Here is a 22,482-nt window from a genome sequence, read left to right on the forward strand (position 1 = left end):
AAATGCATGCTCTTCAACCGATTGCTGCCTGCACCTGCCCGCCTGTCCAGCATCACTTCTCTGGACGGTTCTAACTTAGAATTTGTGGACAACTACAAATACCTAGGTGTCTGGTTAGACTGTAAACTCTCCTTCCAGACTCACATCAATCATCTCCAATCCAAAGTGAAATCTCGAATTGGCTTCCTATTTCGCAACAAAGCATCCTTCACTCATGCTGCCAAACATACCCTCGTAAAACTGACCATCCTACCAATCCTCGACTTCGGCGATGTCATTTACAAAATAGCTTCCAATACCCTACTCAACAAGCTGGATGCAGTCTATCACAGTGCCATCCGTTTTGTCACCAAAGCCCCATATACTACCCACCACTGCGACCTGTACGCTCTCGTTGGCTGGCCTTCGCTTCATAATCGTCGCCAAACACATTGGCTCCAGGTCATCTACAAGACTCTGCTAGGTAAAGTCCCCCCTTATCTCCGCTCACTGGTCACCATAGCAGCACCCACCTGTAGCACGCGCTCCAGCAGGTATATCTCTCTGGTCACCCCTAAAGCCAACTCCTCCTTTGGTCGTCTCTCCTTCCAGTTCTCTGCTGCCAATGACTGGAACGAACTACAAAAATCTCTGAAACTGGAAACACTTATCTCCCTCACTAGCTTTAAGCACCAGCTGTCAGAGCAGCTCACAGATCACTGCACCTGTACATAGCCCAAACTACTACCTCTTCCCCTACTGTATTTATTTATTTTATTTATTTTGCTCCTTTGCACCATATTATTTATATTTTATCTTTGAACTTTCTTCAAACTACAAATCTACCATTCCAGTGTTTTTCTTGCTATACTTTATTTACTTTGCCACCATGGCATTTTTTTGCCTTTACCTCCCTTATCTCACATCATTTGCTCACATTGTATATAGTCTTATTTTTGTATTTTTTTTATTCTACTGCATCATTGATTGTATGTTGTTTTACTCCATGTGTAACTCTGTGTTTTTGTATGTTGTCGAACTGCTTTGCTTTATCTTGGCCAGGTCGCAATTGTAAATGAGAACTTGTTCTCAACTTGCCTACCTGGTTAAATAAAGGTGAAATAAAAAAAATAAAAAAATAAAAAAAATACTAGTCCAACGCTCTAACCACTAGGCTACGCTGCCGCCCCGGGGCCTTCCAAATGGGTCTTCCAAATGGACATTGACCCCAAGCATACTTCCAAAGTTGTGGCAAAATGGCTTATAGACAACAAAGTCAAGGTATTGGAGTGGCCATCACAAAGCCCTGACCTCAATCCCATAGACAATTTGTGGGCAGAACTGAAAAAGCGCGTGCGAGCAAGGAGGCCTACAAACCTAACTCAGTTACATTAGCTCTGTCAGGAGGAATGGGCCAAAATTCACCCAACTTATTGTGGGAAGCTTGTGGAAGGCTACCCGAAACGTTTGACCCAAGTTAAACAATTTAAAGGCAATGCTACCAAATACTAATTGAGTGCATGTAAACTTCTGAACCACTGGGAATGTGATGAAAGAAATAAAAGCTGAAATAAATCACTCTACTATTATTCTGACATTTCACATTCTTAAAATAAAGAGGTGATCCTCACTGACCTAAGACAGGGGATTTTACTCGGATTCAATGTCAGGAATTGTGAAAAACTGAGTTTAAATGTATTTGGCTAAGGTGTATGTAAACTTCCGACTTCAACTGTATTTTAAATATGTCCACAGTTTCAGGCCTCCTCAGGTTCTCTGGCAGGCTATTCCAGAGGCTGGGGGCATAGTAACTAAAGGCTGCCTCTCCATGACTCTTGGTCCTAGGCTTTGGGATAGTTAAAAGGCCAGTGCCAGAGGACTTGAGGGACCTACTGGGTACATGACTTAAAAGCATGTCTGACATGTATTGGGGTGCACAATCATACAGCTGAGTGCACGCACACACACACACACACACACACACACACACACACACACACACAGAGTACTCAATCCTAATCAAAACAAACACACAAGAAAAAGATCATTAGCAGCTGAGTGCAAACAAGGACAGACCTAAACAGGTTAAGGTGTTACTGTAGGAAAGACTATATGGCAGCAGATCCAACACTGAAGAGATTATCATAGTGTTTTCTGAAATCTGTCATGGCTGCTGTTCTTCTGCCTTTTATTTCCTATTTTCTCCCCGACAGCAACGCTTGGATGCAGCCTGCTTCCCACATGGAGGCAATTTCAACAGGCACTTAACTTGACATTTATTTGCTCAGTGCAAATTTCCCTTGTCCACCACTTAAGGCTCACATCTCCCTCCATCAAACATTGCTCTGCCTCGCTGGTCCATGGGCACGCAGGCAGAAGCACACAGGAATACACGGTATACTCACAAATACACACATACTGTATTTGAAAACATTTACATTTTAGTCATTTAGCAGACACTCTTATTCAGAGCAACTTACAGGAGTAATTGGGGTTAAGTGCCTTGCTTAAGGACACATCGACAGATTTTTAACCTAGTTGGCAAGAGGAATCAAACCAGCAACTGTTCTGTTACTGGCCCAACGGTCTTAACCTCTTTGCTATCTGCCACCCCCAAAAAAACACAAACACACACACACATACACACACACACACACACACACATCTGAACAGACACACATGAATGAATACAATTTTAAACAGGGTAGCACACCAGATATTGAAAAGCATCAGCTGCGTGGCAGGTGTTGAGATAAGTACTGGAATTGGATTTGTTTCTTTCTTCGTTAAATTTGGCTCTGTGGCCTAGATCCAATGACCCTACAGTAACTCCCTAACCCACTGACCTCACCCCATGACCCTGGCCACGACTATTCCCCTGCTCAATGTGTGACTGGAAAACAATCAAGCATCCCACCACGCACCATGTGCCCAGCTCTTGGGCTGTAACAGGCAATCATACATAAGCAATGGTGAAGAGACAACACACTCCATACCAGTGTGTTTCTGTCTGCATAACAGTTTGTTTGGTTGTGTGTCAAAAAACAGTCATTTGTTAGTGAGTGGGTCTGCATTGGTTCTTTTTTCTCTCTTTTCATCTTGTAAATGGAAATTCGGGAAGGACACTTCATTCTACATATATCAGATCTATTGTACCCCAGCTCACGTGTGTGTGTGCATGCTTGTTTGTAGCCTATGTAGAGTGGGCCAGTGAGCTTGATGTCCACACTGCAGATCTAAGCAGACAAAGGCACTGTGAGACAACTCTGGAGCAAAGGACAGAGAATGAACAAGCCAACCACATTGCCGGCTTTTGGGCGATAAAATAAATGAAAAGCCGATAAATAAAATTGCAGCCGGCCAAATTGTAGCCCCGATTTCGAGCACCATTCTCTTGCTCCTTGCGAGCTGCCTCTGCTGAGGAGAATGAGAGAGCAAGAGAGCACTGCATCACAGTGCTAGAGGCAACACTACAGATCCGGGTACGATCCCGGGCTGTGTCGCAGCCGGCCACGACGGGGAGACCCATGTGACTGCGCACAATTTGCTCAGCATCATCAGGGTTAGGGGAGGGTTTGGCCGGCTGGCTTTTCCCATCCCGCTCTAGTGACTTCTTGTGGCGGCCGGGCGCATGCACGCTGACTTCAGTCGCCAGCTGTATGGTGTTTCCTCTGACACATTGGTGCGGCTGGTTTCCGGGTGAAGTGAGCAGTGTGTCAAGAAGCAGTGTGGCTTGGCGGGGTCGTGTTTCGGAGGATACACGGCTCTCGACCTTCGCCTCTCCCGAGTCCGTACGGGGGTTGCAGCAATGGGACAAGACTGTAACTACCAATTGGACATCATGAAATTGTGGAGAAAAAGGGGTAAAAAATAACCCCAAAAAAAGAAGATGAGGCCTCATTGAAGTAAAATGAAAGTTAGAGAGTATGTCTATACTGAAAAGCCTACAAGAAAGGACTACAGACTGCGACAATTTTGTTTAAGAGGCTAAAACCATGATTTGGTCAAATAGTAAAGTACATTATCCTCATGATTCTTATAATCATAGTGTCTTTCTGCTTGCCCCTGTGCCTGTTTTGTTGGGGCCTGCTTCTGTGTTGAGAGAGCCACTCTCTCTCTCCTTTCCCAAGGAAGAAAAATGCTCCGGGAGAGAAAAAAAAGTGTTTTGATAGTATAACATTTTAAAATCCAAATGCGGGGAAAACACAACTTGGGTGGAGAAAGGATGTTCTCAGCTTTCAGCTTTTTTTTCTCAACTCAATTTTGAGCTCAATAGCAAATATATTTTTTTAAACTAGATATTTGATATGGATTTGAGATACAGAGCGGCAAAAGGCCATTGCAAGATGGCGCCGACAGAGATGGTCGCCTCGCTTCGAGTCCTTAGGAAAATATGCAGTATTTTGTTTTTTATGTATTATTTCTTACATTGTTAGCCCAGAAAATCTTAAGTGTTATTACATACAGCCGGTAAGAACTATTGGATATAAGAGCGACGTCATCTTACCAACATTACGACCAGGAATCCGATTTTCCCAAAGTGGAGCCTTTGTTTGGACCACCAGCCAAGACATGGGATCTAATCCTAGAGGCCGACCCCAAAACAACGTCGCCGCGGGAGAGGTAGACGGAGCGGCATCCTGGTCAGACTTCGTAGGCGTGCACACCACCCACCGCTTCCGAGTATATTACTCTCCAATGTCCAGTCTCTAGACAACAAGGTGGACGAAATTAGGGCAAGGGTTGCCTTCCAGAGAGACATCAGAGATTGTCACATTCTCTGTTTCACGAAAACATGGCTCTCTCGGGATATGTTGTCGGAGTTGGTACAGCCACCGGGTTTCTTCACGCGTCGAGCCAACAGACACAAACATCTTTCTGGTAAGAAGAATGGCGGGGGTGTATGCTTCATGATTAACTACTCATGGTGTAATAATAACAACATACAGGAACTCAAGTCCTTCTGTCCACCTGACCTAGAATTCCTTACAATCAAATGCCGACCACATTATCTCCCAAGAGAATTCTCTTCAATTATAGTCACAGCAGCGTATACCCCCCAAGCAGATACCTTGATGGCCCTCAAGGAAGTTCACTGGACTTTATGTAAACTGGAAACTATATATCCTGAGGCTGAATTTATTGTAGCTGGGGATTTTAACAAAGCTAATTTAAGAACAAAGCTACCTAAATTCTATCAGCACATTGACTGCAGCACTCGTGCGAGTAATACACTGGACCACTGCTACTCTAACTTCTGCGATGCATACAAGGCCCTCCCTCACCCTCCCTTCGGCAAATCCGACCACGACTCCATTTTTCTCCTACCGTCCAACAGGCAGAAACTCAAACAGGATGTACCCGTGACTAGAACCATTCAACGCTGGTCTGACCAATCGGAATCCACTCTTCAAGATTGTTTTGATCATGTGGACTGGGAAATGTTCCGGGAAGCCTCAGAGAATAACATTGACTGCTGACTCTGTGAGTGAGTTTATAAGGAAGTGCATTGGAGATGTTGTACCCACTGTGACTATTAAAACCTACCCTAACCAGAAACCATGGATATATGGTGGCATTCTCACAAAACTGAAAGCGCGAACCACCGCATTCAACCATGGAAAGATCTCTGGAAATATGGTTGAATATACACAGTGTAGTTATTCCATCCGCAAGGCAATCAAACAAGTGAAATGCCGGTACAGGGACAAAGTGGAGTTGCAATTCAATGGCTCAGACACGAGACGTATGTGGCAGGGTCTACAGGCAATTACAGACTACAAAAAGAAAACCAGCCACGTCACGGACACCAACGTCTTGCTTCCAGACAAACTAAACACCTTTGTCCGCTTTGAGGATAATACAGTCCCACCGACGCGGCACGCTACCAAGGACTGTAGCTGGAAAAGGACAGCATCCTGGAGTCGCCTCTTCGCTGTTGGCGTTGAGACTGGTGTTTGCGGGTACTATTTAATGAAGCTGCCAGTTGAGGACTTGTGAGGCGTCCGTTTCTCAAACTAGACACTCTGTACTTGTCCTCTTGCTCAGTTGTGCACTAGGGCCTCCCACTCCTCTTTCTATTCTGGTTAGAGCCAGTTTGCGCTATTCTGTGAAGGGAGTAGTACACATCTTGGCACTTTCTCTCATGGAATAGCCTTCATTTCTCAGAACAAGAATAGACTGACGAGTTTCAGAAGAAAGTACTTTGTTTCTGGACATTTTGAGCCTGTAATCAAACTCACAAATGTTGATACTCCAGATCCTCAAATAGTCTAAAGAAGGTCAGTTTTATTGCTTCTTTAATCAGGACAACAGTTTTCAGCTGTGCTAACATAATTGCAAAAGGGTTTTCTAATGATCAATTAGCCTTTTAAAATTATAAACTTGGATTAGCTAACACAACGTGACATTAGAACACTGAAGTGATGGTTGCTGATAATGAGCTGAATCCACTCTTCAAGATTGTACGCCGATGTAGGTATCCATAAAAAATCTGCCGTTTCAACTACAATAGTCATTTACAACATTAACAATGTCTACACTATATTTCTGATCAATTTGATGTTATTTTAAATGGACAGATAGCTTTTCTTTCAAAAACAAGGACATTTAAGTGACCCCAAACTTTTGAACGGTAGTGTATATTTCTATGTTTATATCATACAGTGGACGCCTAAGCCTATGCATGCAATGCCCTTTAGTGCTCAAATCTCAGACCGCTGAACTGTGAGTTGGACATTTATTGTTTTAGGAAAGTAAAAACCAATAGGCTATGAAGTTTCACATATGCTACAAATCAAAACACAAGGAATAGTGTTTTGTAATTTGTTAAAGGATGATTCTAAGCACATGTAAATGTGGCTCATTTGGCCAATATCCTTTGTTTATTGATGGCATTGACTGCGTGGGTGGACGCCCTAATGGGTTACGCACCCAACGCATATGGACGACCGGTAAATTTCTCAAATGTCCGATACATTTTTATCTTCCCGGTCACTTGTCCGGCGCAAAACCTTGATACACACACACACACACACATACTGTACACACACACACAAGTAAAAACACACAATGTGTAACGCTCGTCGTTAGAAGGAGAAGTGGACCAAGGCGCAGCGTGGTAAGTGTTCATGATAATTTACTTCACAACACACTCAAACAAAAATAACAAACGGTGAAAAAACGAAAGCGCACAGTTCTGTCAGGCTCAGGTGCTAAACGGAAAACAACCTCCCACAAACACAGGTGGAAAACAGGCTGCCTAAATATGATTCCCAATCAGAGACAACGATAGACAGCTGCCTCTGATTGGGAACCTGTCACGTCCTGACCAGCAGATGGAGCTATTGTTTTAGTTTTGGGGTCAGGACGTGGCAGTTTTGTGTATGGGGAATGTTTGTATTGTTGATTGGGACTTCCAATTGAAGGCAGGTGTGTTGAGTTGCCTTTGATTGGAAGTCCTATATAGGTGTGTGTGTTTTTCTTTGGGGTTGTGGGTGGTTGTTTTGCACTGCGTTTTTTAGCCTGCAAACTGTTGCTGCTGTCGTGTTTATTGTTTCCTGTGGATGCTTTACTCCTTTTGTTGGGTAATTAAATATGAGTATTCACATACCTGCTGCGCCTTGGTCCATTTATGAAGACAGCCGTTACAGAATCACACTCGGCCCACAAACAAAGAAACAGAAAACATACACTTCCCCACCCGAGTCACACCCTGACCTAACCAAACATAGAGAATAATAAGGATCTCTACGGTCAGGGCGTGACACACAGGCACACTGATATGGCTGACGAACACATACATATACATTCACTATGCTTATTATATCTACAAATATTTAACAAATATATATATAACTATATAACTTAACAACAGTTGGTCACAAAAACATAAACTCATATACATGCATGCCACAAGCGCACAAAACAAAACCACCCACGCACAGACACAGGCATCCTGCTCTTGCTAATGGTTCCTTTATTGCAGCCCGCCAGAGCGTGCAGACCTGCTGAAGCAGGGGGATGGGGGCGCTTACCGTCAGCCCAGGGGAAATCGCTCGTTCATAATCAAAATGGCAAATAAATAAATGCCTTCCATTACACACAGCCATTTTGAGAAAACTCTCAGAAAAACAGAGTTTTGACGACAAAAGCATTTGATTGGAAATTGACATCAAGCAGTCGCGCACAGTGCCTGCAGCGGAGAGAACAAATATAAATCAATGCGGGAAGCCGACTGCTCTCACTCACGACACTTCAAGTATCTAAGTGAAGGACGACTGAAAAATGAAAAATAGGAATTATTTTACCAAGTTGCTAACCGTCCACCATTCGCCAACATTCAGATTTTTGCGGATTAAACAACAACAGTTGTTCTGTGCATGGTTTAATCAATATCACCGTTGAATCTCTTTTTCTGTAGCCTAGTTTGATACTGTACAGGTTAACATATTTTTTGAGGAGTCATGAATCTACTGTAAGCAACCAATATGGTTTAGATTGAAATGGGTGGAAAAACTAGGACTTGGAAGGCTTTCCAATAGATGTTGGAACATTGCTGTGGGGACAAGAGCACTAATTTTGGGAGATTAGGCCTGGTTTGCAGTCGGAGTTCCAATTCATCCCAAAGGTGTTCGATCGGGTTGAGGTCAGGGCTCTGTGCAGGCCAGTCAAGTTCTTCCACACCTATCTTGACAAACCATTTCTGTATGGACTTCGCTTTGTGGACGGAGGCATTGTTATGCTGAAACAGGAAAGGGCCTTCCCCAAACTGTTGCCACAAAGTTGGAAGCACAGAATCGTCTAGACTGTCATTGTATGCTGTAGCATTAAGATTTCCCTTCACTGGAACTAAGGGTTCTAGCCCGAACAATGAAAAACAGCTCCAGACCATTATTACTCCTCCAACAAACTTTACAGTTGGCACTATGCATTTGGGCAGGTAGCGTTCTCCTGGCATCCGCCAAACCTAGATTCATCATTCCAGAGAACGCGTTTCCACTGCTCCAGTGTCAAATGGTGGTGAGCTTTACACCTGCAGTCAGGTCAAGACCCTGGTGAGGATGATGAGCACGCAGATGAGCTTCCCTGAGACGATTTCTGACAGTTTGTGCAGAAATTCTTCGGTTGTGCAAACCCACAGTTTCACCAGCTGTCCTGGTGGCTCGTCTCAAATCATCCCGTAGGTGAAGAAGCTGGATGCGGAAGTCCTGGACTGGCGTGGTTACATGTGGTCTGAGGTTGTGAGGCCGGTTGAACGTACTGCCAAATTCTCTAAAACGACGTTGGAGGCAGCTTATGGTAGAGAAATTCACATTCAATTATCTGGCAACAGCTCTGGTGGACATTCCTTCAGTCAGCATGCCAATTGCACGCTCCCTCAACTTGAGACATATGTGGCATTGTGTTGTGTGACAAAACTGCACATTTTCGAGTGGTTATTGTCCCAGCACAAGGTGCACATGTGTAATGATCATGCTGTTTAATCAGTTAATTGATATGCCACACCTGTCAGGTGGATGGATTATCTTGGCAAAGGAGAAATGCTCACTAACAGGGATGTAAAAAAATTTGTGCACCAAATTTGAGAGAAATTTGTTCTTTTGTGTGTATGGAACATTTCTGGGATCTTTTATTTCAGCTCATGAAACGAACACTTTACATGTTGCATTTATATTTTTGTTCAGTATATTATGACCACTCTGTGGAAATCTGAGACTCTCATGAATACAATGGTGTTCTCCGTTTTGCCATTGGATGCCCTCAAGCCTCACAAGACTCATCTGAAGGTCCCCGGTACCAGTTTAAAAAGATGAATGGAAGTATATATGGAGATAGTTGAATGCCTAAAATAAGGGGATAAATACATGTAAAAAGAAATAAAGAAAATTATGTTTACTGATCTTTCTTATCTCTCTCAGATATAGGACAGACACTGCAGAACAAAGTTCCTTTAGTTTTTTGGGGCGGGGACTATCTGTTGTTCCATGTAGTGAATCTGTTATTCAATGCATTTCTATTGGCTAATAGCAGTAATGCCAAATTCAATGTTTCATCCAATCATTTTTGTATATATTATATATTTTTATACCTTAATGGGACTTAAAATTCTAAATCAAATAGCTAAACGATTGTTGGTATGACCATCTTAAAACAATTCCATATGTTAGCTTAGAACCAACCCCCCCTCCCCTCCACCGGCTTAGACAGGGCTTAGACGCTAGACTCTAGAGGGTTAATAGAGAGTGTGCATGCACGTGTGAGCAACGCAGGAGACTGCACAGCATGTCAGTCCTGTAAAGGGAGCAAAGGTCAGATGGTAATGATGAGAGATGTCCCATTTGCAAAACAAAACCTTTTCACTCGTATGCAAAGCACCGCTATAAAATACACATGCACACATGATTTGACATTCACAGAGAGACTATTCTACACAATATATGCATGCACACTTACTTTCTTCATCAATCTCTCAATCCCTCAAAGACACGTGCATGCAAACTCACACACACCCACGTGCGCACACACGCACGCACACAGGCACCTTCCAGTGTTAAGTAGGCCTCATTAGAACACTATAGTGCCAGTGGCAGCAGTGCACTCCTCCACTCCTCTACTCCTCTACTCCAAGATTTATTGATGCAGCATTTTTCACCCTGCCTTTACCGCGCCAGTGAAGGCACTTTGGAGTATTATATTGCTGCAGAAGGCCAGCCTGGCACTAGGATGGCACAAACACAGTGGGTGCTGTGGCTCCTGTGCCAACCCCCATTACTGGTACTAAAGCCTGGGCTTTAAGGCCCTAAACGCAAATTAACAGAGAGCCAAATTGCTGACACTGTGAGACTCAAAGTTTCAGAGTGAGTACAGCCCCACATCTCATCCACAGCTAGAGGCGACCAGGTCAAACAGTAGTAGTGGGATATACCATTAACATGGTAGGAGCTAAAATCATCCTATGTATTGCTGTTGTGGTGGAATGATGCAAAAGGGTTGATAATGAAGTGTGCTAAGACAAAATACATCATACTTACAGCTGGCACTGGTCTCCCTTGATCCCCTTGGTTTGACAGTAACATTTCCCTGTCAACACCTGACATAGATTGGCATGTCCGTTGCACTTGCAAGCTGCCGTGATCAAATAAAACAAAGGGAGGAGAAAGAGAGAGGAGAGCAGGGGAGAGAGGAGAAAGAGGAAAACACTGTCAGTCTTCTCACAATGATGCACAACACACAAACCTGTGAGTCAAACCTGTGAGTCAGTGAGTCAGACAGGAGAGTGACAGGGCTGAACATGGCCCTGAGTTCTCGGGCGAATCTGACATCTTCCTGGACTGTTCTGTTTATGTCTAAACGGCACTCTCTGGTGGCAAAGGGGCCAACACTGGTGTCCTCACCTAACCTTAAAATCAGTGACCTTGGGTTAGCCAGAGGGGAGTGACAGTGAGTCACATAATGTGATAGTTGCAGAGGACAAAACAGCATTGAATATAAACATATTGCACACTCAAGAGCAACATTAGGCAGATAGAGTTTGAATGTTTACAGCAAGTCAATGTTTAAATCATGACTGTTAGCTTCTGTATATATGCTGACCAGAAACCTTGGGGATAAAATGATCAGTTGAAATTGCATGTGTATGTCAAAAAATGATGGGACTGGGGAGTGTGTTTATAGTTACTCATTCTGAGTGGTCTGATCGAGAGAATGCAGAGGAAATGGATAGAACGCTGTTTCAGCGCAATGAGGTCAAGGTAACCTGGGGCAGAGAGGGCATAATGAGAACAAAATACTCTCAAGCCATTATATGAGTGAGTCTAAGTACATGATTCCATAGAAGGGTCCTTTGGAGGAAGGGCTGTTGACATATACACTACACAAAAGTATGTGGACACCCCTTAAAATTAGTGGATTCGGCTATTTCAGCCACACCCATTTCTGACAGGTGTATAAAATCTATCACATAGCCATGCAATCTCCATAGACAAATATTGGCAGTAGAATGGCCTGTACTGAAGAGCTCAGTGATTTTCAACGTGGCACTGTCATAGGATGCCACTCTTCCAACAAGTCAGTTCGTCAAAATTCTGCCCTGCTAGAGCTGCCCCGGTCAACTGTAAGTGCTGTTATTGTGAAGTGGAAACGTCTAGGAGCAATAACGGCTCAGCCGCCAAGTGTTAGGACATTCAAGCTCACAGAACGGGACTGCTGAGTACTGAAGTGTAAAAATCATCTGTCCTCGGTTGCAACACTCACTACAGAGTTCCAACCTGCCTCAGGATGCCACGTCAGCACAAGAACTGTTTGTCGGGAGCTTCCTGAAATGGATTTCCATGGCAGAGCAGCCGCACACAAGCCTAAGATTACCATGCGCAATGTCAAGCATCGGCTGGAGTGGTGTAAAGCTTGCCGCCATTAGACTCTGGAGCAATGGAAACGCGTTCTCTGGAGTGATGAATCACACTTCACCATCTGACAGACCGATGGACAAATCCGGGTTTGGTGGATGCCAGAAGAACACTACCTGCCCAAATGCATAGCGCCAACTGTAAAGTTTGGTGGATGAGGAATAATGGTCTGGGGCTGTTTTTCATGGTTCAGGTTTGGCCCCTTAGTTCCAGTGAAGGGAAATTCTAACGCCACAGCATTCAATGATCTAGAGGAGACAGTGTGTTCATCTGAATACTGGTTTATGATCTAGAGGGGACAGTGTGTTAATCTGATGACTGGTTTATGATCTAGAGGGGACAGTGTTATCTGATGACTGGTTTATGACCTAGAGGGGACAGTGTGTTAATCTGATGACTGGTTTATGATCTAGAGGAGACAGTTTGTAAATCTGATGACTGGTTTATGATCTAGAGAGGAAAGTGTGTTAATCTGATGACTCGTTTATGATCTAGAGAGTACAGTGTGTTAATCCGATGACTGGTTTATGATCAAGAGAGGACAGTGAGTTAATCTAATGACTGGTTTATGATCTAGAGGGGACAGTGTGTTAATCTGATGAATGGTTTATGATCTAGAGGAGACAGTGTGTTAATCTGATGACTGGTTTAAGATCTAGAGAGTACATTGTGTTAATCCGATGACTGGTTTATGATCTAGAGAGCACAGTGTGTTAATCTGATGACTGGTTTATGATCTAGAGGGGACAGTGTTATCTGGTGACTGGTTTATGATCTAGAGGGGACAGTGTTCATCTGATGACTGATTTATGATCTAGAGAGGACAGTGTTAATCTGATGACTGGTTTATGATCTAGAGGGTACAGTGTGTTAATCTGATGACTGGTTTATGATCTAGAGGAGACAGTGTTAATCTGATGACTGATTTATGATCTAGAGAGGACAGTGTTAATCTGATAACTGGTTTATGATCTAGAGGGGACAGTGTGTTAATCTGATGACTGGTTTATGATCTAGATGAGACAGTGTTAATCTGATGACTGGTTTATGATCTACAGGGGACAGTGTGTTAATCTGATGACTGGTTTATGATCTAGAGGGGACAGTGTTATCTGGTGACTGGTTTATGATCTAGAGGAGACAGTGTTAATCTGATGACTGGTTTATGATCTAGAGGAGACAGTGTGTTAATCTGATGACTGGTTTATGATCTAGAGGAGACAGTGTTAATCTGATGACTGGTTTATGATCTAGAGGGGACAGTGTGTTAATCTGTTGACTGGTTTATGATCTAGAGGGGACAGTGTGTTAATCTGATGACTGGTTTATGATCTAGAGGAGACAGTGTGTTAATCTGATGACTGGTTTAAGATCTAGAGAGTACAGTGTGTTAATCCGATGACTGGTTTATGATCTAGCGAGGACAGTGTGTTAATCTGATGACTGGTTAATGATCTAGAGGGGACAGTGTTATCTGATGACTGGTTTATGATCTAGAGGAGACAGTGTGTTAATCTGATGACTGGTTTATGATCTAGAGAGGACAGTGTGTTAATTCGATGACTGGTTTATAATGTAGAGAGGACAGTGTGTTAATCTGATGACTGGTTTATGATCTAGAGGGGACAGTGTGTTAATCTGATGACTGGTTTATGATCGAGAGGGGACAGTGTGTTAATCTGATGACTGGTTTATGATCTAGAGGGGACAGTGGTATCTGGTGACTGGTTTATGATCTAGAGGAGTAAGTGTTAATCTGATGACTGGTTTATGATCTAGAGGAGACCGTGTGTTAATCTGATGACTGGTTTATGATCTAGAGGAGACAGTGTTAATCTTATGACTGGTTTATGATCTAGAGGAGGCAGTGTTAATCGTATGACTGGTTTATGATCTAGAGGGGACAGTGTGTTAATCTGATGACTGGTTTATGATCTAGAGGGGACAGTGTGTTAATCTGATGACTGGTTTATGATCTAGAGGGGACAGTGTGTTAATCTGATGACTGGTTTATGATCTAGAGGAGACAGTGTTAATCTGATGACTGGTTTATGATCTAGAGAGGACAGTGTGTTAATCCGATGACTGGTTTATAATGTAGAGAGGACCGTGTGTTAATCTGATGACTGGTTTATGATCTAGAGGGGACAGTGTGTTAATCTGATGACTGGTTTATGATCTAGAGGAGACAGTGTGTTAATCTGATGACTGGTTTATGATCTAGAGGAGACAGTGTTAATCTGATGACTGGTTTAAGATCTAGAGAGTACAGTGTGTTAATCCGATGACTGGTTTATGATCTAGAGAGGACAGTGTGTTAATCTGATGACTGGTTAATGATCTAGAGGGGACAGTGTTATCTGATGACTGGTTTATGATCTAGAGGAGACAGTGTGTTAATCTGATGACTGGTTTATGATCTAGAGAGGACAGTGTGTTAATTCGATGACTGGTTTATAATGTAGAGAGGACAGTGTGTTAATCTGATGACTGGTTTATGATCTAGAGGGGACAGTGTGTTAATCTGATGACTGGTTTATGATCGAGAGGGGACAGTGTGTTAATCTGATGACTGGTTTATGATCTAGAGGGGACAGTGTTATCTGGTGACTGGTTTATGATCTAGAGGAGTAAGTGTTAATCTGATGACTGGTTTATGATCTAGAGGAGACCGTGTGTTAATCTGATGACTGGTTTATGATCTAGAGGAGACAGTGTTAATCTTATGACTGGTTTATGATCTAGAGGAGGCAGTGTTAATCGTATGACTGGTTTATGATCTAGAGGGGACAGTGTGTTAATCTGATGACTGGTTTATGATCTAGAGGGGACAGTGTGTTAATCTGATGACTGGTTTATGATCTAGAGGGGACAGTGTGTTAATCTGATGACTGGTTTATGATCTAGAGGAGACAGTGTTAATCTGATGACTGGTTTATGATCTAGAGAGGACAGTGTGTTAATCCGATGACTGGTTTATAATGTAGAGAGGACCGTGTGTTAATCTGATGACTGGTTTATGATCTAGAGGGGACAGTGTGTTAATCTGATGACTGGTTTATGATCTAGAGGAGACAGTGTGTTAATCTGATGACTGGTTTATGATCTAGAGGAGACAGTGTTAATCTGATGACTGGTTTATGATCTAGAGGGGACAGTGTGTTAATCTGATGACTGGTTTATGATCTAGAGGGGACAGTGTGTTAATCTGATGACTGGTTTATGATCTAGAGGAGACAGTGTGTTAATCTGATGACTGGTTTAAGATCTAGAGAGTACAGTGTGTTAATCCGATGACTGGTTTTTGATCTAGAGGGGACAGTGTGTTAATTTGATGACTGGTTTATGATATAGAGAGGACAGTGTGTTAATCCGATGACTGGTTTATAATGTAGAGAGGACAGTGTGTTAATCTGATGACTGGTTTATGATCTAGAGGGGACAGTGTGTTAATTTGATGACTGGTTTATGATCTAGAGAGGACAGTGTGTTAATCCGATGACTGGTTTATAATGACCCGGTACTTCCAGTTTGGAGCGAGCAGTCGCACGACGCTTCGCTCCACAGGTAATATTACACTTCACTACATTACAACGGCTTGATTTGTTTGATCTGAGCAATTCTTCTTAGCTAGCTACATAGCCGTCTTTGTATCAAAGATAATTGTGTAGTTTAGAGTAATTGAGTAATTATCGAGGCTAGCTATCTTCGTCCTCCTAACGTAGTCAACACTGCTAGCTGCTAGCTAGCTAGTCATCACTGCTAGCTAGCCAACTTCTACCGACTAGCAGCACTGTAGAAACTATTACATTACAACGTAACGACTTGATTAGTGTGGTGTTAGTGTTAGTTAGCCAGCTACATAGTTGTCTTTGCTGTCTCTGTATCTAAGATAATTGTGTAGTTTGAGTAATTATCGAGGTGAGCTAGCCAGCCGCGACGCGGCGCCAGACTTAGTCAACACACCTAGTCATCATTAACCCACTGCTAGCTAGCCAACCGTTACCGACTAGCAGCGCTGTAGATACTAATACTTTACAACGGAACGATTTGACTAGTGTTAGCTAGCTAGCTACTTAGTTGTCTTTGTCATAGCTTGATAATTGTGTAGTTTAGTAATTACCGAGGTTAGCTAGCCAGCCATCGAGGTTAGCTAGCCAGCTATTTCCGTCCCCCACGACGCCATTTTTCCTAACCCAGCCAACTATTACCGACGAGCAGCATTGTAGAAACTAAATACATTACAAGGAACGTCTTGATTAGTGTTATGTTAGCTAGCTAGCTACAAAGTTGCTTTGTATCATGACAAGGTGTAGTACTGAAACTATCGAGGTTACCTAGCCAGCTACACGTTCAAAGTCAACAACGCAGCCACTGCTAGCTAGCCTACTCCACCAGCCAGCAGTACTGTATCATTTTAGTCAATAAGGGTTTTTGCAACGTAAGCTTAACTTTCTGAACATTCGAGACGTGTAGTCCACTTGTCATTCCAATCTCCTTTGCATTAGCGTAGCCTCTTCTGTAGCTTGTCTACTATGTGTCTGTCTATCCCTGTTCTCTCCCCTCTGCACAGGCCATACAAACGCTCCACACCGAGTGGCCGCTGCCACTCTAACCTGGTGGTCCCAGCGCGCACGACCCACGTGGAGTTCCAGGTCTCCGGCAGCCTCTGGAACTGCCGGTCTGCGGCCAACAAGGCTGAGTTCATCTCAGCCTATGCTACCCTCCAGTCCCTAGACTTCCTGGCGCTGACGGAAACATGGATTACCACAGATAACACTGCTACTCCTACTGCTCTCTCCTCGTCTGACTACGTGTTCTCGCATACCCCTAGAGCATCGAGCCAGCGGGGTGGTGGCACTGGAATCCTCATCTCTCCCAAGTGGACATTCTCTCTTTCTCCCCTGACCCATCTGTCTATCTCCTCATTTGAATTCCATGCTGTCACAGTTACCAGCCCTTTCAAGCTTAACATCCTTATCATTTATCGCCCTCCAGGTTCCCTTGGAGAGTTCATCAATGAGCTTGACGCCTTGATAAGTTCCTTTCCTGAGGATGGCTCACCTCTCACAGTTCTGGGTGACTTTAACCTTCCCACGTCTACCTTTGACTCATTCCTCTCTGCCTCCTTCTTTCCACTCCTCTCCTCTTTCGACCTCACCCTCTCACCTTCCCCCCCTACTCACAAGGCAGGCAATACGCTTGACCTCATCTTTACTAGATGCTGTTCATCCACTAATCTCATTGCAACTCCCCTCCAAGTCTCCGACCACTACCTTGTATCCTTTTCCCTCTCGCTCTCATCCAACACTTCTCACTCTACCCCTACTCGGATGGTATTGCGCCGTCCCAACCTGCGCTCTCTCTCTCCCGCTACTCTCTCCTCTTCCATCCTATCATCTCTTCCCTCTGCTCAAACCTTCTCCAACCTATCTCCTGATTCTGCCTCCTCAACCCTCCTCTCCTCCCTCTCTGCATCCTTTGATTTCCTCTGTACCCTATCCTCCAGGCCGGCTCGGTCCTCCCCTCCTGCTCCGTGGCTCGACGACTCACTACGAGCTCACAGAACAGGGCTCCGGGCAGCCGAGCGGAAATGGAGGAAAACTCGCCTCCCTGCGGACCTGGCATTCTTTCACTCCCTCCTCTCTACATTTACCTCTTCTGTCTCTGCTGCTAAAGCCACTTTCTACCACTCTAAACTCCAAGCATCTGCCTCTAACCCTAGGAAGCTCTTTGCTACCTTCTCCTCCCTCCTGAATCCTCCTCCCCCCCCCCCTCCTCCCTCTCTGCGGATGACTTCGTCAACCATTTTGAAAAGAAGGTTGACGACATCCGATCCTCGTATGCTAAGTCAAACGACACCGCAGGTCCTGCTCACACTGCCCTACCCTGTGCTTTGACCTCTTTCTCCCCTCTCTCTCCAGATGAAATCTTGCGTCTTGTGACGGCCGGCCGCCCAACAACCTGCCCGCTTGACCCTATCCCCTCCTCTCTTCTCCAGACCATTTCCGGAGACCTTCTCCCCTACCTCACCTCGCTCATCAACTCATCCTTGACCGCTGGCTACGTCCCTTCCATCTTCAAGAGAGCGAGAGTTGCACCCCTTCTGAAAAAACCTACACTCGATCCCTCCGATGTCAACAACTACAGACCAGTATCCCTTCTTTCCTTTCTCTCCAAAACTCTTGAACGTGCCGTCCTTGGCCAGCTCTCTTGCTATCTCTCTCAGAATTACCTTCTTGATCCTAATCAGTCAGGTTTCAAGACTGGGCATTCAACTGAGACTGCTCTTCTCTGTGTCACGGAGGCTCTCCGCACTGCTAAAGCTAACTCTCTCTCCTCTGCTCTCATCCTTCTAGACCTATCTGCTGCCTTTGATACTGTGAACCATCAGATCCTCCTCTCCACCCTCTCCGAGTTGCGTCCTACCTGACAGGTCGGATTGCGTCCTACCTGACAGGTCGCTCCTACCAGGTGGCGTGGCGAGAATCTGTCTCCGAACCACGTGCTCTCATCACTGGTGTCCCCCAGGGCTCTGTTCTAGGCCCACTCCTATTCTCGCTATACACCAAGTCACTTGGCTCTGTCATATCCTCACATGGTCTCTCATATCATTGCTATGCAGATGACACACAATTAATCTTCTCCTTTCCCCCTTCTGACAACCAGGTGGCGAATCGCATCTCTGCATGTCTGGCAGACATATCAGTGTGGATGATGGATCACCACCTCAAGCTGAACCTCGGCAAGACGGAGCTGCTCTTCCTCCCGGGGAAGGACTGCCCGTTCCATGATCTCGCCATCACGGTTGACAACTCCCTTGTGTCCTCCTCCCAGAGTGCTAAGAGCCTCGGCATGACCCTGGACAACACCCTGTCGTTCTCCACTAACATCAAGGCGGTGACCCGATCCTGTAGGTTCATGCTCTACAACATTCGCAGAGTACGACCCTGCCTCACACAGGAAGCGGCGCAGGTCCTAATCCAGGCACTTGTCATCTCCCGTCTGGATTACTGCAACTCGTTGTTGGCTGGGCTCCCTGCCTGTGCCATTAAACCCCTACAACTCATCCAGAACGCCGCAGCCCGTCTGGTGTTCAACCTTCCCAAGTTCTCTCACGTCACCCCGCTCCTCCGCTCTCTCCACTGGCTTCCAGTTGAAGCTCGCATCCGCTACAAGACCATGGTGCTTGCCTACGGAGCTGTGAGGGGAACGGCACCTCCGTACCTTCAGGCTCTGATCAGGCCCTACACCCAAACAAGGGCACTGCGTTCATCCACCTCTGGCCTGCTCGCCTCCCTACCTCTGAGGAAGCACAGTTCCCGCTCAGCCCAGTCAAAACTGTTCGCTGCTCTGGCACCCCAATGGTGGAACAAGCTCCCTCACGACGCCAGGACAGCGGAGTCAATCACCACCTTCCGGAGACACCTGAAACCCCACCTCTTTAAGGAATACCTGGGATAGGATAAAGTAATCCTTCTAACCCCCCCTTAAAAGATTTAGATGCACTATTGTAAAGTGGTTGTTCCACTGGATATTATAAGGTGAATGCACCAATTTGTAAGTCGCTCTGGATAAGAGCGTCTGCTAAATGACTTAAATGTAAATGTAAATGCAATGACATTCTAGTCAATGCTGTGCTTCCAACTTTGTGGCAACAGTTTGGGGAAGGCCCTTTCCTGAAACAGCATGACAATGCCTCATTTACATTTTTACATTTTAGTCATTTAGCAGACGCTCTTATCCAGAGCGACTTACAGTAGTGAATGCATACATTTCATACGTTTAAAAAAATATATAATTTCATACTGGCCCCCCGTGGGAATTGAACCCACAACCCTGGCATTGCAAACACCATGCTCTACCAACTGAGCCATACGGGACCACACCTCCATGAACAAAGCAAGGTCCATATAGAAATGGTTTGTCGAGCTCCGTGTGGAAAAACTTGACTGGAGTGCACAGAGCCCTGACCTCAAACCCATCGAACACCTTTGGGATGAATTGGAACGCCGACTACGAGCCAGGCCTAATCGCCCAACATCAGTGACCGACCTCACTAATGCTCTTGTGGATGAATGGAAGCAAGTCCCTGCAGAAATGTTCCAACATATAGTGGAAATCCTTCCCAGAAGAGTGGATGCTGTTATAGCAGAAAAGGGGAGACCAACTCCATATTAATGCCCATGATTTTGAAATGAGATGTTCGACGATCAGGTGTCCACATACTTTTTGCCATTTAGTGTATTTTACATGTGTATCTTAAATCATAATAGAGAAATAATTTATTGTTGGAATATTTGTGAAACATTATGGAGTCTTAAATGAGACTTGGGTAAACCAAAATATCACAAATCGTCTAACTTTAATTAAGTATTTCTCAATTATGCTTTAAGATACACATGTCAAATAAATGTCAATAATCCTTCATCCAAAGAACCCTTCTATGGATAAAATATGAGGAATCACGAGAGCGAGAATCTGTGAATGTAGCATGATCTCTGACTCATCCAGCTCCTTACAGAAGTTTGACAGCTATTACTCCAGATATAACCATCTGTTCTCAAAATACATAGGCAAATACTTTCACTCTCTCAGAGACTTTGCCAAAACCAACAACAAACAGTTCCACCCATAGTGACGAATCATCAGGACAAAAACAATACATTGCATAGAGCCTTAGAAATATCCCATTAAAACTTGACTTTCATACATAAAGTATAGACAGACCCTTAGGGTCCACTGTGATATCCCTGACACTGGCAAGAAAAACTTGCCCATCCTCGTCCTTCTCCATACTGCTGTTCTGTAGGAGGCACGGAACCCAGTGAAGTGCACCACTAACTAACTACTGCAGCAGTAGAGACATGCCACTTCACTTCCACTGTCCTATTTGCTGTCCTATTTTCAGAGAAACACAGAGAGATCAAAATAATGGAATTAACAGCGAAAATACAATGAGGATTCTGTGTTGGGAGGCAGTGCAGCTTGTTAGCTTTTTATCTTTGGGGCATATGCTCTACGAGCGGTAGCTCTCTCTGTGCATCCCAGCGCAAATTCCCAAATGGAGCTCTCCCCCTCCATCTCTCCCTCCCTCTTTTGAACAAAGCCAAATAGAGAAGTTTGACAAAGAGATGTATTGTATTTTTTCATCTTTAATCAGATGTAACTGACCCAATTAAAGAAGCTGACACAGAGACAATGTAAGATAGCTCTCAGTAAATATGTTTTCATGATACTATTCCCTTGACAGCAAAGTTAGTATTTTCTGTACAATGAGATGTTTTGGTATTTTATTAGGATACACTGCCCTTTCTCACAGCCCTAGTGGTATCTGTACTACAGCATAACATAAACACGCTATCAAACATACCCAAACACATCCCACACTTCCATAACCAGATACTTGTTCAGACACAAGATGAAATGCCTCCTCTCACAGTCATACCAAAAACAAAAAAGCATAAATATATTTTTTGTGATTCAGCTATACCGTATTTGCATTTTAAGTTTTTGAGAACAGCAAGACAAGGGATTTACTCAGTTGGAATTATGCCTAGCTACACAGACAGTTTAGGACTAATGTAATACTGTATACAGTACTCTGGCTCAATGTAAGCATTAAGAATGTTCTAACATTCAGGCTTAGTGTAGATGATGTATGATACATTGCCAATATGCGAGGAAAATCTGATAGCAGTCACAATGAAAATAGAAACTGGATAAACAGAATGAATGATCATTGGCCCAGTGCATGTATAGCTCTGTAGACTACATTGTCAAACTTCCAAAGTGTCTAGTATGCATAGTATTAACAGGGGGTTAGCTCTTGTAGGCTGAGCTGAAGAGACAGGGAGCAGCCTGCAGCTGTAGAGCTCCTCTCCTCTCTGTGCAGAGCAGACACTGATATGATTTATGGTTAAATTAGGATCTGTATAAAATGTACTATCATAATAGGAGCAGAGCAGTGTGCTTCAGGAGCTGCTGTTAAAGCACTTTGACAGGAAGATGTGGGGAGTGACTGACTCAATACCACTACAGCAGGGTCTACTGCAGATAAACACACACACACACACACACACACACACACACACAC

At 44.2% G+C, this 22,482-nt stretch overlaps 1 protein-coding gene across 1 annotated transcript in view; it reads right to left on the reverse strand.

The window, feature by feature from the left end:
* The window catches only part of LOC106607945 (attractin-like protein 1), a 356,731-nt gene that overhangs the window by 205,614 nt on the left and 128,635 nt on the right, over positions 1 to 22,482 (reverse strand). The window contains exon 21 of the mRNA XM_014205458.2: positions 11,013 to 11,106. Coding sequence (XP_014060933.1) covers positions 11,013 to 11,106 — 94 coding nt within the window. The remainder of the gene's footprint in view (positions 1 to 11,012; positions 11,107 to 22,482) is intronic.

This window comes from Salmo salar, chromosome ssa01 (genome assembly GCF_905237065.1).
Source record: "Salmo salar chromosome ssa01, Ssal_v3.1, whole genome shotgun sequence".
Taxonomy (NCBI): domain Eukaryota; kingdom Metazoa; phylum Chordata; class Actinopteri; order Salmoniformes; family Salmonidae; genus Salmo; species Salmo salar.